This window comes from Diadema antillarum, unplaced genomic scaffold (assembly GCF_040938485.1).
Source record: "Diadema antillarum isolate AM-2024a unplaced genomic scaffold, OU_Dant_1.0 seq00000382_RagTag, whole genome shotgun sequence".
NCBI classification, from domain to species: domain Eukaryota; kingdom Metazoa; phylum Echinodermata; class Echinoidea; order Diadematoida; family Diadematidae; genus Diadema; species Diadema antillarum.
This window is the reverse complement of record NW_027271380.1, coordinates 1,410,679-1,428,209: the sequence shown is the minus strand read 5'-3', so window position 1 is coordinate 1,428,209 and position 17,531 is coordinate 1,410,679. Positions and strand designations below refer to the sequence as shown.

The window sequence follows — 17,531 nt, the reverse complement described above, 5'->3', positions numbered from 1 at the left end:
CATCGTGTACTAATGACCAGTACTAACGACTGCTCAGAGATATGGGCATGACTGTAACTTTTGCTGTAATCACGCCATTAAAATGACATCACAATTATCACCATTGCATACTTAAGCAATGCAGTCAGTTACAAGTGCGTGCTTGATCACCTATTTACTGTAAACAAATTTGTGTTCAATACCAGTTGGTTTGGGGCATTTCTTCTTACATTCTGCTTTTTCACAAGCAAGTTCTACATGTAGCTGACAGGTATTTAACCATAAAATAAGGTAAATGAAACATACTTCATAGAATCATTTCATAAGGCAAGTTATGAACAGGTTTAACTTTCGGGGTGTTTGTGGAGATGCAGCTCACTCTCGGATTTTCATAATGTTGTGCAATATATACAATGCTGCGCTTCATGCTCAATGTGCTACATAGCTCGATCCATACACAAATTTGATGAATGGCGCAAAATGTAGCAAGACTTCATGAGATCACAACCAAAAAGTGAATCAGTTCATAACTGCACTACATTCTTGGATAACAGTACACAAAATAATGTGTGCGACAGCATGCATATGATTAACAATTACACCAAACCCATGTGAGCCTCTGTTTCAGCCGGGCTAAAACTCACATGTGAAGAGGGCGTCCAATCTTTGGAATTCATTCATTATTTAATGTTTGTCTGAGCAGCAGGAGACTGTTTTCACGACCTCGAGATCCCCAACCCTTTCATCGCACCTGACACAAGGAACATTCATACTAACCTTCCAAGTCAGCATACCCTGTATCCGCTTCAGACCAGGTAGCTCATCTGATACATCCACTAGCTCAACAGCACCTGGGGTATGGGGAAAGACAGAGAGATGGGCAGGGGGGGGGGGGGGGGAGAAAGGAAGGGAGAGAAGAAGAGAATTAGAGGGGAAACGAAAGGCAGAGTGAGAGAAAGACGGACAGACAGACAGACAGACAGGCAGAGAAACAGACAGAGGGGAGAAACATATTCAGACAGAAGAAATCAATATGCTTGAACAGATGAAACTACTAATTGTTATTGCCCCTTAATTGCAAATGAATGTTGGAATACACGGTGATGAACATAATGTATGATGTCAACAGACAAGCATACAAAATATGATTTTCCCCCTTTATGTGTGTGTTAGGGGGGGGGGGGCAAAAAATATGCAGAGAGCAGGCATACCAACACTCAATAAGGTTTCAACTAAATACCTATGCTAAATGGCAGTCGATGGCTGATACTGCTGCAAACACAGTAAAATCTCTTTGATGTGTCAATGATTTCAGAAATGATTTAAAGCCGGTCAGGTTGATCACACTTTGACTGCCTTCAAATGATTAGCACCATTTCTAAATAGTTTTGTCTTTTTTGTCTTTTCTTTTCCTTTTTTTTTTTTTTTTTTTGCATTCACCATACCTTGACTTTGCCTAAGGACATCAGCAACAACAGCCTCGTTCTCAATAGGATTGAAGGAGCAGGTTGAGTAGACCAGCCTGCCACCAACAGCCAGGAGCTCGGTCCCTCGAAGGAGAATCCTCCGCTGCAGCCTGGGAGATGTCAAGAGCAGAATAAGAATGGATGGTTACATCTCTCAGGTGTGAAGGATAAACTTTCTGTGTTTACATAGTTTACAATTGAGTTGACCCTTGGCTGCACTCACAGCGAGTGTGATTCATCCACTATTCCTTTCCGGAGCACTCCTGCAAACTACTGTATACACCATATATTTCGCAAGGTTTTTATTTTTTTGTAAATTTCACAAGTCAGGTGCCATTCACAAATGTAAAAACATATGAAAATATCAACCTGATCCTGACATGTATGTGAATGAATACACATAGACACTATATACATTAATTTTCTTTGTTCATTACTGTGTTCCACGATCGTGAATTTAATCACTCAAGAAATTGTCAAGAAGTGCAGATTCGCCCCCCCCCCAAAAAAAAAAATTAGACTTGCTAAATATATGGCATATACAGTACTATTGACATCTTGTGCAGAAAAGTTGACAGCAGCAGTGTAGAATATAGCATTTGTGATAATCAGGAGAAGATTGCTGATCAGCCCATCTTTCAAACAGGAGCTTATTGTTAAAATATACCACTTTTGTCCTACATGTACCCGTCTTTCCTTTGTGTAATTATGCATACATGTGTATGTAATGTGGTATATACGTGTGTGTGTGTGTGTGGGGGGGGGGGGGTGGGGTGGGGTGGGGAGGTAAATTCTATCTGGGCATGCACTGCACACAAAATACTTTTAGCATTTATTGTCACTAAGTACTATTCACATTATTTGATGGCAACTTCATACTAGCTGTCTGCATCAAAGAATTTCACAGATTTCCTTCAACTACCAAGACATGTCAGGTATTACCCATTTCAAAGATTTCCTTCAACTAACAAGACATGTCAGGTATTACCCATTTCACAGATTTCCTTCAACTAACAAGACATGTCAGGTATTACCCATTTCAAAGATTTCCTTCAACTAACAAGACATGTCAGGTATTACCCATTTCACAGATTTCCTTCAACTAACAAGACATGTCAGGTATTACCCATTTCACAGATTTCCTTCAACTAACAAGACATGTCAGGTATTACCCATTTCACAGATTTCCTTCAACTAACAAGACATGTCAGGTACTTCCCATTTTTTATAGACATTCTTCTTTCCTCACGAGAGCCCAAGATTTGATGGAAGAACTATGTTCACTTTACAATATTCAATTTGTTCTCATAAGTGCAGAGTATCAAAATTGCATCACACTTCTTCTTTGTCCTTGCAAATAACAATACAATAAAGGGACCTGAGGCCTTTTGGCTACTGAGTTGCAAAAGACTGCATTGCATATATTTGAATTGTTATGCAAGCTGCATGTGATTTTTTCTTTTAACATCTTTTTTTTTTTTCAATTAGGCAATCAAATGAAATGCCACTTTAATGGGTCATAATATACTTGTCTTAGATGCAAACGGTATGCAGTGCTAGTTGATCTACTAGCAGAGGAATGGTTCATTTTTTTTCCCAAGCATTTCTAGTACTCTCTTGAAATAATCACAGATTAGTTGCTGCATTCTAAACATCTTCCTCTGTGAGGTGAACTTTCCTTGAAGACACTGCAAGTATGGAAAGTTATTCTTTGGAAGATTACAGGTCATTAAAAGTATTCTCACATACAACTTTTCACCATCATGAAAGACCCTCCACAAAAGCTTCCCCTTTGTATGCTTTCCTCCACCACCAATGTTTGCTTTGTCATTGTTTTACAAAAGGGAGAATATCATGTCAATTTGGTCGGTGACGGTTGCTTACGGATGTAGGTTGAAGCCACTCAGCGGAGTCCACTTCTTCCATATGGCATAGTTCTTCCTCAGTGTACCATCACCACTGTGACACAAAAACAATCAAATAAACAAACAAACAACAAATGGATAAACATACATTCCCTTAAAAAATCATGAAGTTATTAAGAAACAAGACAGCTATGTGCCTGCTTCTATTATCCTTTCTTCTCAGTAAAGACCTCCTAATAGAAACTGAGCATTCATTTGTTGCTTTTTTTGACAAACTATTTTGCTTAGTGGTGTAACCCAGCAGCATAAAAAAAATAATAATAATGACAATGCTTGCACTTTAATACAGACATAACACCAGATACTGCAACCGAAACATACTGTTAGAACTGATTGATTTCTCTGAACTCTTCTCCAGGAAACAAACAGGAAGAAGTACCAATAACCCAGCTATATATAATAGAGAAAAATTTGTAGAACTTTTTCTTTCCATAGGTATGTTTGTTTTTATTGCTTCAGAAGTTTTGTTTGGAGGTCAGAGTGTAAATCTAGAGAGCTCAAGTCACTGACAAATATCAACTTTAGTGCCAGTATGTAAAAGAATATATGTGACCCGCTACAACAAAAGGATCCTAAAGTCGCTGACGGCCGAGCCAAGAAAATTGAGTTTGAAGTCACATCATCTAAATTGGTCAAAACAATCGGATTTCTCTTTTTGGTATAATTTTGTAGTCTAATGTTTTGTCCATCATCTGCCAAAATTTTGAAACTAAATGATCAAAGGAAAGGCAAAAAATCAGTGTTTTTCTGGGCCATGATTTTCCGACTTTCAATGTAAGAGAAATGTGTCCGAAGATTTGGATTTAGCGCCGCAGCTAGACTCCGCCCCTAGCAACAAGGGAGAGATCTTACTGGTCAGGGCGTGGCATCCTGATTACCGATTGGTCATGCGGAGACCGCTTTCGCTAAGCTTGACTGAACATGGCAGAGGTCGCTAGGTGCGTGCTTCTATTGTCAAGCGGTGAAAACTGTATTGCCTCCCCATGATCATGATAGCGTCGGAAGGACAACTTTGAAGGCGTTTTTCTCGAAACTCTGATTTCCTCAACCACTTGACATACACTGATAAAATCATCGATATATCTGCAACCGAGTACTTTTATGAGTTGTGCTGTCCATGAAATTAAACTAGAAGAGTACAGGAATAATATCATGCCATTTTCAGAAAATTGTCCTCTCCCGACTTTCGGATCCTTTTGTTATATCGGGTCACATATGACAAAGTAAGAACTATAGCATTCAGCAGACTTAATATGAGGGAGAATACAATTCACCCTAAAACCTTACAAATGCTTTCTAAAAACCAAGTATCAGTCTTTCAGGGAAAGGCAGGGATGGTTATGTCAAAGAGGTTTAACGAGATGCTCAATAATTTCCAAAGTGGCAAAAGGAGAGAACTCCACTCACCCACACGGAACGTCACACAGGATTCTATCATACTCCAGATTCACCAGCTGCCCGTCTGGGCCGGGGACACGCAGCCGTGGAAACACAGATGCATCATGGTTGACCACCATGCAACAGGGACTGTTCAGACGCTTGGCCTGGTGGACCATGATGTAGCAACGTCGATTGTCATCATCGTTGCCAATGACGAAACCCTCTGGAAGTGGGTGACAAAGCACAGTAATATGAAAATAATGCCTATTGCAAAAGAATGTTAACACATACGACCATATTGACTTTCCAGATAGAGCCAGATTTGGCTTCTTGGATTGTTCCTTGACTGGTGAAATGTGGCTGTAACTGTAAGCAAATTATCTCTGACCTCTTTGAATACATCATTGTCAGGAAAATGGTACAGTTTAATACTGCAGCTTGATCCATTAAACATACATCACTTCACTCTATACTGATTGCCACATGTCTTTGGAAAATGTCACATAAATACAGAAGATTGTACGTGCAGCATCAAGGCAAGCTGTTTAACTTGCCAAGGCGCCTTGTTTTAGCCAAAAAGGCGACTAGGCAATTTTTACAAATCACCAAGGCGCCTTGTTTAGACAAGAAGCAAAAAAGGCAACTTCTACAAAGTTGCGAAGGCACTTTGATTAAAACAAGAAGATGGGAAGACGACTGGCACAAAAGTCGCCAAGGCGCTATGTTTAAGACAACAAGGCGTGAAGGCACCTTGTTTCAGCCAAAAAGGCGACACGGCGAATTTTGCAAATTGCCAAGGCACCTTGCTTAAAACAACAGACTTCTACAAAGTCACCAAAGCGCCTTGTTTAAGATGAGAAGGTGAACAGGTGACTTGTACAAAAGTCGCCAAAGTGCCTTGTTCCAGACGGGGGGGGGGCGAGAAGGTGACTTGTATTAAGTCGACAATGTGCCTTATTAAAGATGAGAAGGCAAGAAGATGACTTGCACAGACTCGTCAGCGACTTTCAGATCCTTTTGTTGTGGCAGGTCACATATTCCTAAGCAATAATTAAAGTAAATGGAATTCAACATATCTAGAAAAGGCATAAAATGGAAAGTCTCCATTCCGTATGGATTTATTTATTTATTTATTTATTCATTGCCACTTCCCCTTATTTACTTCCATACCTGGCCATCCAAGCGTCTGCTCAGCATGTACCATCTCGATGAGCTGTGCCGTCTTTGAGCCAGGTGCCGCACACATATCCAGCACTCGGTGGTGGGGCTTAACCTGCATCAGCAGAGGTGGGATCATACTGACAATTTCCTGACGACTGATATTGCCCTGTAGCAATGGAGGAAAATAATAATTAAAAACATCACAAATGACTACCATACCGGCATACACACAAAATCAGTTGTTGTTGTTGTTTGATTTTTTTTTTTCAATTGTTCTAATGTGTGAAAGGTTAAAGTCCATAGTTTCATAATAGAATAGTTGATAGAGAATGTTGCTTTCAGTGAAATTCCTCCAAGAAAGTACTTTGGAGCTGCACTTCTATACTGGTGTTAATTTGGTGAAACATGGAAAAGTTAAATTACTGATTACGTGAAACATGCGGATGTAGCACAAGGTTGCACCGGTATTCACACAATAAACCATTGCCTTCTACTCACACTCTCTGTCTCCGAGATGAGGAAGAGGTGAAGTTTCTCCAGGGCGGGGAGCTTGCGGATGTTCTTCCGTGTCAGATTCAGCTGCCATGCCAAATCATTTGGATACCTGTAAGAAGCAGACCACAGTCAGTTAACCCATTCAATACTGAATTTTGAAATCCCCACAGACTTAATACACAGGCCACCAAGTGCCCGTAGGGAACGGGTCAATCTAATTCTTGCTGCCTTTCAACACTGGTGCATCATGAGAAGCTTCATACTTCAAGAAGCATTAAAATTATCTTGCTGGTTGGTTTTTTTGTTTCTTTTTTTAACACTGTCGAAATAATCAACTATTCACTTACTATCATTAAGTTTACAAAATGTATTATGTACACTGTATGTCTTGGAACAGTCTGAGAGGGCTTTCCAAGTTCAGATTTATTGGACATGTGATGTACTGGTTAGCTATACACTAGAGCGGGGAACTTGAATAGCATCTGAAGGGATGTTCCTTATGTCGATCAAACAGTAAACGATGTGGCAGAAAAGATGCATATATGTGGCTAAGGAAAAAGTAGGAGCATCACTGTATCACTCACCATGGGATTGGGAAAGGTCTCGTCTCCAGGGCTTCCTCTGAAGTGGAGTTGAGCAGCTCACTGAAGCACTCACTTTTCAGGTATCTCAGTACTTGGTTGGACTGTCTGTATGAAAAATGAATAAAGAAACAATCAGCAAAAAAGAAAAAAAAAGGAAGAAAATGCATGACAGAAAAAAGGACCAGGGCCCTGTTTCATAAAGCTGTTCGTAAAGTTACGAACAACTTACGAGCGACTGGTGATCAGTTCTGATGTGCTATACTTATTAGAATTTCCATAATTCAGCACAAGAACTGATCACCAGTCGCTCGTAAGATGTTCGTAACTTTACGAACAGCTTTATGAAACAGGGCCCTGCACTTACATCAAACAGCAGGAATGTGGAACTTGTCATATTGGTTAGACTACATCTCACTCATTACTTCCTTAACAATGCAATTCCTTGCAGGGTTGATAAGTGGCAACACCTGGTTCCTATAAGTAATGGGGTTACTGCAACTCCCCTCATGTACATCAGAAGGTTCTCATAAGAGTCAAAGTACACTCAACAGGAGAGTTCAGATATAGATTGTCTTGCAAAAATATGAAAATAAAATCATAGATATATGAAACATTTACATCATGAACTGTAAGTTCTTGACTTGATATTTGATATTTCATTGGTTCCTATTTTCCACTAGTAAGTGAAATACAGGATTACATTTAGTTACTGGCAAACGATTTTGCCTTACACTTTTCTGATATCACAGATTCAGAAAGGAGAGGAGAACAGGAAACATGGTGTTGTTGCAAACCTCTCTTATTCATTTACAGTACACCACCATGCAAACTTTCAAACAGCACAGGAAAACATAATATTGTCAGTGACTGAAAGATTTCTGAAAACATCAAAGAGAAGAAGAAATTTCAACAAATGTTTGTACTATGTCATGAAAAACCTAGTGAGAAATTGGTTTGTATGTTGTGACTGTTTTTAGTCTAATGAAACATGATCAGTTGCACAATGAAATTTAGAACTGTTCCTAAAAGAGGAGAAAACTCAACATTGTTGAAGTCCTTTAATCCAGATAATACATCACTTTACTATACACACCATAATGCCATTTAGTTTTTAGCTAAAGTTTAGCAGTTAGAATACTAAATCATAAATATCTGGGTGTACACACGCAAAACTTTGAAATAAATTTGGGAGTTTCATGAGAAATCAAAGAATTTCCTTACAAATATTCCCTCCATAATTTCATTCACTCCTGAATCTGCTATTCCACTCTGCCAATGTGATGGAGAAGCAAGCACACGTCAAGTAAGCTAGAAAAATGCCAGGCATGACTGAACATGCTTGCAAACCAGAACACCACACCATCAAAAAAGGAACAAATTTCTCACCCTCGGAAGCCGGTGATCCGGAAGACAGATGGGAGGTTGGTCTTGAGGATGCTCATGAAGTCATTCCACTCTTCCTCCTTAACCAACTTTTGCTCCTGGAGTTTGGGAGATACAAAAATACACATTCAAAATATATAAATAAATGAAATAAAAGCACAAAAAAATGGAGCATTATGATTATGGTGGACTGAAGCCTGTGTAGGAATAGATGTTCAGCAGACAAGCAAATTAATATTAAACTGACTTTGTAAAAGCTTGATCAGGTGAAGAGTACCTTGAGCAGCATATTCTCATCACATAGTCATTTACAAGTGAAATTATTGTTTGTTGCTTTATTTGTTTGTTCAGAATCACATCCTTCAAAAGAATGCATTAATAGGTCCAGTGACAATGTGTATTGGACTACTTAATATGCATTTGCTAAGATTTCAACAACTTTGTTAATAACACAATCAAGTCTCAACTATCAGTATAATTTCTCTTTATGTGTTTTGTTTTTGTTTTGTTTTTGTTTTTGTTTTGTTTTTTTTTACAAAAAGAGAAAACAATGGTTAGTTGTTATGATCCACATACACTGCAAATAGTGTTTTGGTTTGATCAGAAGAGTTCAGTACTTGGTGATATATGTCTACAAAAATCAGTCTTCTAAATTACTTTCTGATAAAATCTCCTAGCCAGTCTTCAGTGGCTTGATTGGCCAATTAGGCGAATCACAGAAATAAAAATTGAGACCAATAGTGCATTCATCCCAAGCCCTGTGAGGCATTCCCAGTCAGGCTGTCACTCTTATCTTACCTTGTAGTAACCTTCAAATGCTGGATTCTCCATCTTGACTTCTGTGTAGCCCCCTTGATGGTCCCCAGATGTTTTGCTTTGTTTCCACTCCTAACAGTTAAAAGACAAAATTAACAGAAACATAACAAAAGAGAACAAACCAGATACTGGGATAAATACTGTTTGACCCACACATATCTTGCCAGTAATCTTGATTTTCCTTAATTACATCTTCAATAAGTTTTACTTGACAACGGCGTAGCCAGGATTTCATTTTAGGGGGGGCGGTTAGTCCGCGAGGGAGCGAAGCGACCGAGCTTGAGCAAGTGGAGCGAGCGAGGGGGGGGGGGAGGGTGTGGGAGGGGGGTGTCCCCCCTCCCACGGTAAGAACTTTTTGCATTTTGATGTTGTAAATGGTGTAATTTGATGCATGTTTTTGCGCGTTTTATCGACGTGAAACAGTCCCACTTGTTTATGGTAGCAGTTTATTTTGATGTAGATTATTATTGAACAATTTGCCTATAAAAGGGTATAATTTAGATACACTTCTTGTATTAATTCTTTTCACTGAATATCATGAACGCGACTGAACCCGAGCGAGCGGAGCGAGCGAGGGGGGGGGGGGGGTGTGGGAGGGGGTGTCCCCCCTCCCACGGTAAGAACTTTTTGCATTTTGATGTTGTAAATGGTGCAATTTGATGCATGTTCTTGCGCGTTTTATCGACGTGAAGCAGTCCCACTTGTTTATGGTAGCAGTTTATTTTGATGTAGATTATTATTGAACAATTTGCCTATAAAAGGGTATAATTTAGATACACTTCTTGTATTAATTCTTTTCACTGAATATCATGAACGCCACTGAACCCGAGCGAGTGGAGCGAGCGAGGGGGGAGGGGAGGGTGTGGGAGGGGGGTGTCCCCCCTCCCACGGTGAGAACTTTTTGCATTTTGATGTTGCAAATGGTGCAATTTGATGCATGTTTTTGCGTGTTTTAACGAGTTGAAACAGTCCCACTTGTTTAAGGTTGCAGTATATTTTAGTGTAGATTATTATTGAACAATTTGCCTATAAAATAGTATAATTTAAATACACTAATCTTCTTGTATTAATTCTTACACTGAATATCATGAACGCTGTCTGTTCAGCAATCAAACAGAAAAAGCATGCACACGAGGGTGTACAGGGGCATATCCCCTGCCACACGAAGGTGATTTTGCGTTTTCAGACCTAAAATTCAGCGATCTGGTGCAAATTTTTGGTGCAATACTTTTTCATCGAAGTGTTAAAGGACAAGTTCACCTTCATAAACATAAGGATTGAGAAAATGCAACAATATTAGTAGAACACATCAGTGAAAGTTTGAGGAAAATTGGACAATCGATGCAAAAGTTATGAATTTTTTAAATTTTTGTGTTGGAACCGCTGGATGAGGAGACTACTACAGCTTGTGAGTCATATGCGTACAACAGTATAAAGGAAATATAAAAGAAAATTCAACATATTTTCACTTTTTTCGCATAATAAAAGAGCAATTGACTTGCCTCTTTCTAAAGGCAGGGGGAATGATATTACCCATAACATTTATCGGTAACGAGTCAGGGGAATGTGTACTTTTTTCAAAAGATGGAATTTTGTGAAATTCTCTTTATATTTTCCTTATATTGTTGTACGCATGTGACATCTAAGTTATTCATACACTGCAGTAGTCTTCTCATCCAGCGGGTACTGCACAAAAACTTCAAAAATTCATAACTTTTGAACGGATTGTCTGATTTTCCTCAAACTTTAAATGATGTGTTCTACTAATATTGCTACATTCTCTCAATCCTTATGTTTATGAAGGTGAACTTGTCCTTTAAAATCACGGAATTTAGCTCTTATTCCGAATGTGCACCATCTGTGTGTATGTATAAAGTCTAGTGAGGTAGAGCTTAGGGGAAGGAGGATTCCCCCTCCCGCTCGTGGAGCTTTTGCGTTTTTAGAACTGAAATAAAGCGATCTGGGTATAGCCACAGTCTACTTCTATGCATGGCGGGGGGGGGGGGGGGGGGGGGGGACGAGATCTCCACCCTTCCCTTCCGATGGAGCTTTTGCCTTTTTAAGGTTGAAATTGAGATATCTCGTATACGCATATTTGATGGAATCAACATTTGGGAAATCACCAAAAAAAAAAAAAAACTGATGGGGGGGGGGGCTGAGGAAAGGGTCGATTAAAAGGGGAAATTCCCCTTATACGTGAGGGAACCTTGAGTTTTCGGAATATAAGTGATAAGTCTTGTGCACTCAGAATTATTCATAATTTTTTGTAAATCTAAAAAGTGTACTTAGCTAGGGAAAGAGGCACAGAGGGGGAGGGTTTCCTAAGCATGAGATATTTTGCATATTTTGAATTGAAATTCAACGATCTGGTGCACACTTTGAGTGAAATATTCAAAAAAAAATCTTATTTGATGAAAGGTTGCAAAGGAGACCCGCTTCATGTGCATGCATACAGTATACACGCATTTTTTTTTTCCGCCTCCCAAATCCCCGGTCCAAATCTTAGGGGGGGGGGGGGGGGGGGTGGGGGCGACTGCCCCCATCGCCCCCCCCCCCCCCCTGGCTACGCCAGTGTTACTTGATCATTTTTACTTCTCTCTCTCCCTATCTCTCTAAAGAGAGAGAGAGAGAGAGGGAGGGAGAGAAAGAGATATATATCTCTCCTTTGTGTTTGAGGTCAAAGTGTTAAAATTAATACCACGGAATATATTGTATATATAGTTTCAGCAAAATAGTTTCTGGCAGACTGCCTGGTTTTCTCGTAACAGAGGAACCAGATAACTATGGTAAATGAAAGCCATTGAACACCCGATATAGCTGTACATCTGAGCAGTCAGAGAAGGTAACGTTGACAATGCTTGATTCTGAAACAACAATCTTACACAAGTACATCTCAGATCCCAGGAATCCATCATAGATTTGAAGGAATAGACAAGTACACATATGTACATTTATACAAATTCAGTAAAAGTAATGCAAGTCCCACAAGACTAGGATCAGAAATCCAAGATCCTCAAAGCACAACCTTCAATTCAAAATATGGCTGGTGACAGGAACTTCATGGTTATTGCATCAAAGCTGTGGAGCAATATTCTCTTGATCATTTGGCTGCTCCTAATCTGAAAACATACTATTCTTTGAAATCCAATCTCCAGCTCTGCACTGGTATATGTTTATGTGATGCATATGAGTAACTAAAACATGTGTACATACAATGACCCATTGGTCCGAATTCACGAAGGTGGTACAATCTTGTCCAAGGTTTAAACCATGGACAAAGACCATAGAGCGCCAAGTGTCGCATGGAATATTTCCTTATGAAAACAGTCATTTCGTCAAAATGACCATTTCATTCAGAAATATTGTCATTTTGTCACCAAATAATCATTTCGTTGATGAAATGACTAATTAACAAAATATTCCATGCGACATTTGGCGCCCCATAGTCTTTGTCCATGGTTTAAACCACGGACAAGATTGTACCACCCTCGTGAATTCAGGCCATAGTGCAGCATTCAAAGGTAATTTTCATTTACTATTCTGCATTCTGTTATTAACTGTTGCATTTTTTTTTTCACTGTGTCACAGTATGGTTACCCCTATCAAGTCAAGCTTTGTTAAAATGGCCTAAAAGTCAGCACACCTTAAAAATCCTTTATTACACAAAGAAGGAATGTTACAAATATTCCTTCCAAGGACAATGGCAGAATGGGATCTTCTAGTACCTACCAACAAACACCCCAACTGTTGAAATAAAACTTTTAAGGCAAGATTGGGTGACGTGAATATCTTAAATTTCATTTGGGGGCCCATTTTTAATCCATTCACTCGTTATTTATTGCATTCCTCTTTTTTTAAGATCCCTTTGCACGAGGCTTGTCTATACATTTAATTTACAATCTAAGTTTGCAGCACCAAGCTGAAGTCATGAAATGTCACACAACAGCAACCACACAATTCTTCTCCATAACTTTTAAATGATCAATGGTGCAAAAGAATGAAATAAGACAACTTTTGAAGAAAATAACATGTTACAATATCGTCGGTGATAAACCGACTTCGGCTACTTATGACAAAATTCAAGTAAATTTTTGTTTGTACTTTTAATCTGGCTCATTGACATTTGTCATTGAATGACATTGCCAACAAATATTGAACTGCAATGAAAGCGCAGCAGCTGCGCTTGCTGGAATGCTTTTGCTAGGGCACTGGCAAGCCAATAATTATTGGTATAAAAGTGTTGCCCTGCCGCAACTATAATTAAAGAATAACAACATGCTATATAATAAACAACCTTTATTCGACTCAACGGGAACAAAAAACACGCACACCAATTCTATGCAGTTTACTGCCACCACGAAACGGCAATGTCAAGGACTAGAGTATCACTAGCGTACACAAATTCCAATATATAGGACTGAACATATGCGCTGCCAGCACGACCTGGCGATATTTTTTAAAGAGTTCATACATTGTCTTACATTCTTATTCTGTTGCTTCTTATTATATCTTCGCCGTTTCCCCATTTCTGCCTTAGTAATTGATGTCCAAGACTGTTTTGACCGCCAATTCACGCTCTTCTTGAAAACAGACGAACTCAGAAGAGGAGATCCTCGCACATGAAATAAAAGTCGCATGTGGTGCAACATTAGACTTCATCGAACAGTCGTTTCAATCGGTCGTGTCGTCAGATTTCACTGCAAAAATATTGAGTACAAGATAAAGGTTACTAAACGATAATAAATAAGAGCATGCCATTCTTTAGTGTTTAACTTGTTTTGCTGATCCCGGATCAATCCAATTATGTATTATTCTAATACTGGTGCGGTCATGAGGTCTCTTTCCTCTTTTTCTTCACAACATCGGCTTAAAAAAGGTCGAAAATATCTAAGAACAGCAAGGATTTATGTATACATAATGTATGTGGTATCACCATAGGCCTATATGAAAAATTATAAACTTTTTAAGCTTTGAGATCACAATTTAGCCACACTTCTTTTATTTAGATAGTTGACCAAATTTTTGACGATTGTTTTCAAGCATTCATAGTCCATAATGATGAGCAAATACCTCTTCTATAGTTAGAGTCTGTTGATACGAAAAGCGTATGTAGCTATTTCACATCATAGGTGATGATGATGATGATGATGACGACGACGACGATGATGATGATGATAATGACGATGACGATGATGATGATTATTATAAAAAGATATCAATAATAACAACAACAACAACGACAACAACAACAACAACAACAACAACAATGTGCTCACTTGGGTTCAATCCTTTTCTTACCCCCCACCCCCTCACACAGACACATACATTTTTTTCATAACCGTCAACCCGACGCAAACGTTATGGATTGACCAGTTAGCTCGACCAAGCCTATTGGCACGGAGCAGCTTTTTGCATTGAATCTCGACTTTATGAATATTATCTAAGATGCCAAACAATAAGAACTATGAAAGCTTCATAAATATTCCATACCTTTAACAGAAAATTAGAAATCAAGAAAATTCAAAAAGCAACCATGCAACACGTCTTTGCTGGAGCAACACAAAGAGACAAGTACTGTATAAAAGTGGATATTTTCGCGTGACTTATTTTTCGCGCTTGGCCGGGTCGGAAGAGTTTCGCGTGTTTTTAATTCCGCGGAATCAAGACATCACGCACAGGCACATATGGCAAGCAAAAATATTCGCAAAAATATTCGCGTGCTTTTATTTTCGCGCTAGTTTCTGGTTGCGCGAAATGCGCGAAAATTTGAACACCGCGAAAATTTCCACTTTTACAGTACTGGTTAATAACGGCAAATTGCGTTTTGCTTTTAATTTTCTGAATGGCCTAAAATTGCTGCAAAAAAAAAAAACCAAACAAACCACCCACACATTAGCCGGGTTCACACGTACAAATTAGCTGGATGACGATCGCGATGCTCATCCCGAGTTTTTTTGCGAGCGTCCACACGTACCAAATTAGCGGGATAGCGATCGCGATCGGTATCCCGCTAATTTGGCGAGCGTCCACACGTACCGAATTATCCCGCTAATTGCCGATAGAGATAACAGCAAAGCCTGCAAACTGGGTCACACAGCGCCCTTCTCTATCACTGCCTGCGCGCACTTACCTTTGTCCATTGTCTTTTACGCGTCAGTGGTGTGGTTCGCGCGCTGTTGTTGTTGTGCTCCAAAGAGGTGAAGGACCTCTTCGCAGAGGCCTCGCTGTTGTGATGTGCGCATTGCATGATGGGATGTAAAAACTCGAGATTCTAATCCCGACCGTTCACACGTACCAGCGCGGGGCCAATTATCCCGCTAATTGACGAACCAGCGCAAGATTTCTTGGGATTAGCATCGCGATGCTTTATCCCGCTAATTTTCGGGTTTTTTCTGTCCACACGTGCAAAAAACTCGGGATGACGATCGCGATGCAAATCTCGAGATTTGTATCCCGCTAATTGGTGTACGTGTGAACCCGGCTAATATTTTGAACAAAACGACAAAAAGGTGGAAAAGTAAGTCACCCTGTTGCTTTGTGATAAAAAAAAAATTGAAGAAAGAAAACGAACTCTAAGGTCGACTATTGTAATGGCAGAGGAAAATGGATTAAAAGATTCTGACGACCATATTATCATAGGCCTAAACTTTGCTCTAAAATCATGTTGATGTCTCTTACAGCCACTTAGGGACGACGACAGTGGCAATTTATGTGCCTGACAGTCACAAACAGTACAATGATCCTTGGAACTGCCTTTACCTAAGCATTGATTTCATTCAGTAAATCTGATTTTATTTATATAGGCCTATACCCGCAAGGACCTGTGGTGCGTGACTTGATGAGCGAGTTCGATAACAGTGCTACCGTCTGAGCGTATCGTGCAGAGCCTTGTTTAGCGCCCTCTGTCGTCATTTCTGCGCTCGTCTACCACTCCCTGTTCAGTAATTTGTGACATCTGGAAGTTGAAGGTTGAAATGATTATTCGAGTGTAACTTCACACCGTGTTTAATTTGACATTAAAAACAACAGGGGACTCAGACAAACAGAATGGTAAAAGCATCATTTAAACTTCTTATAGAAAGCAATGATCTTTCTTTACTAAGGGCATCCTTTTCAGTGTTGCTATAGTGCCAGAGATTACCTTGCGTTGCCTTGTACTCAATTCAATTTAATTTTATTTTCCACTTATGGGGTGGAACACCCTCGTAAGACAAACACTGGTTTCAGAGATTATACATAGAGTATAAATGATATACAGACAGACAGTTGCAAACATACAACATTTTAAAGGGGATTATAAACAAGATTTCAAGATGCAAAACTTACAAGGAAAATAAGTAAACAAGGGCAGGGAAGAATGAAATGAAATGGAAGAAATCGATATTACTAATAATACATTAATATGTGCAAGTGAAAGGGTTGGTATTCAGTCGGATTGCTTATACATTCAAACTTGTTTTCTAATAATCATGTAGTTTTTTACGTATTTAGGGAAATAATTAGATGGAAAATATCGAACTGAAATTTAGGTTAATATGTGTAGCAGACAGTCTATCTTCTTGCGGAGACAACGTTAATAGCCTGCTTATTTTGAAAGCCTCATTCTTTGATACGAAAGTAATAAACTGCATACAATCCGGCCAGACAATTAGTTATAATTGAACTGACAAGTATCACCAGCTATATGCCCATTAGCGCACTAAAAAATTGTTTTCGAAACCATAAATATGCTTTCATAAGATGCATCCGCGTCATATTATCCCAAGAATACTTCCGTATAATTCGAAAAAAAAAGTATGAATAGGTATGAGATGAGATAACGTAGAGAAAATTGATAATTTACCAGCACCTTCATGTTGAAAATTTTTTCTACCTTTGGCCTTGCCATTTTAAGGGCAAACACAATTGACACAGCAATGTTGACTGATACTGTTTTACAGCATCATTATCATTGGCGGGACCGACGCCTGTGTAAAACACACTTTACAGATGGGTACACGTTGAATACATGTATATTTACTTTCAGTTCGTCATTATATTGTTGTCTCTCTCCCAAGTTCACGCACAGCTGCAGTTGACAAAGGGGTTGATGCGAACAGAAAGCATCGCTTTTATGAACATAACGGTATTCTGTGACGTATAGTCTGACGTGTGTGGGCGTTGTCACGTTGCAGAGGTTTGGATTCACAGTCAAAGGGTTATCAAGACTTCATGACATGCATTATAATTTTGAGGTTTGCAAGGTTTGTCTTGTTAGCGTTATTCTCAATTAATCGGTTATGTAGAGTGTGTATGTGTGTGTGTGTGTGTGTGTGTGTGTGTGTGTGTGTGTGTGTGAAAGT

General features: G+C 39.2%; 1 protein-coding gene across 1 annotated transcript in view; it reads right to left on the bottom strand.

The window, feature by feature from the left end:
• LOC139731661 (RNA cytosine-C(5)-methyltransferase NSUN2-like) overlaps positions 1-13,817 on the bottom strand; it is a 38,460-nt gene extending 24,643 nt beyond the window's left edge. Inside the window, exons 1-10 of the mRNA XM_071642551.1 lie at positions 13,671-13,817; positions 9,172-9,261; positions 8,377-8,471; positions 6,991-7,095; positions 6,410-6,515; positions 5,921-6,077; positions 4,778-4,973; positions 3,330-3,404; positions 1,425-1,555; positions 757-830 (exon numbers count right to left, since the gene is read on the bottom strand). Of these exons, the coding sequence (XP_071498652.1) occupies positions 757-830; positions 1,425-1,555; positions 3,330-3,404; positions 4,778-4,973; positions 5,921-6,077; positions 6,410-6,515; positions 6,991-7,095; positions 8,377-8,471; positions 9,172-9,261; positions 13,671-13,715 (1,074 nt within the window). The 5' untranslated portion in view covers positions 13,716-13,817. The remainder of the gene's footprint in view (positions 1-756; positions 831-1,424; positions 1,556-3,329; positions 3,405-4,777; positions 4,974-5,920; positions 6,078-6,409; positions 6,516-6,990; positions 7,096-8,376; positions 8,472-9,171; positions 9,262-13,670) is intronic.
• Positions 13,818-17,531: the final 3,714 nt, after the last annotated feature.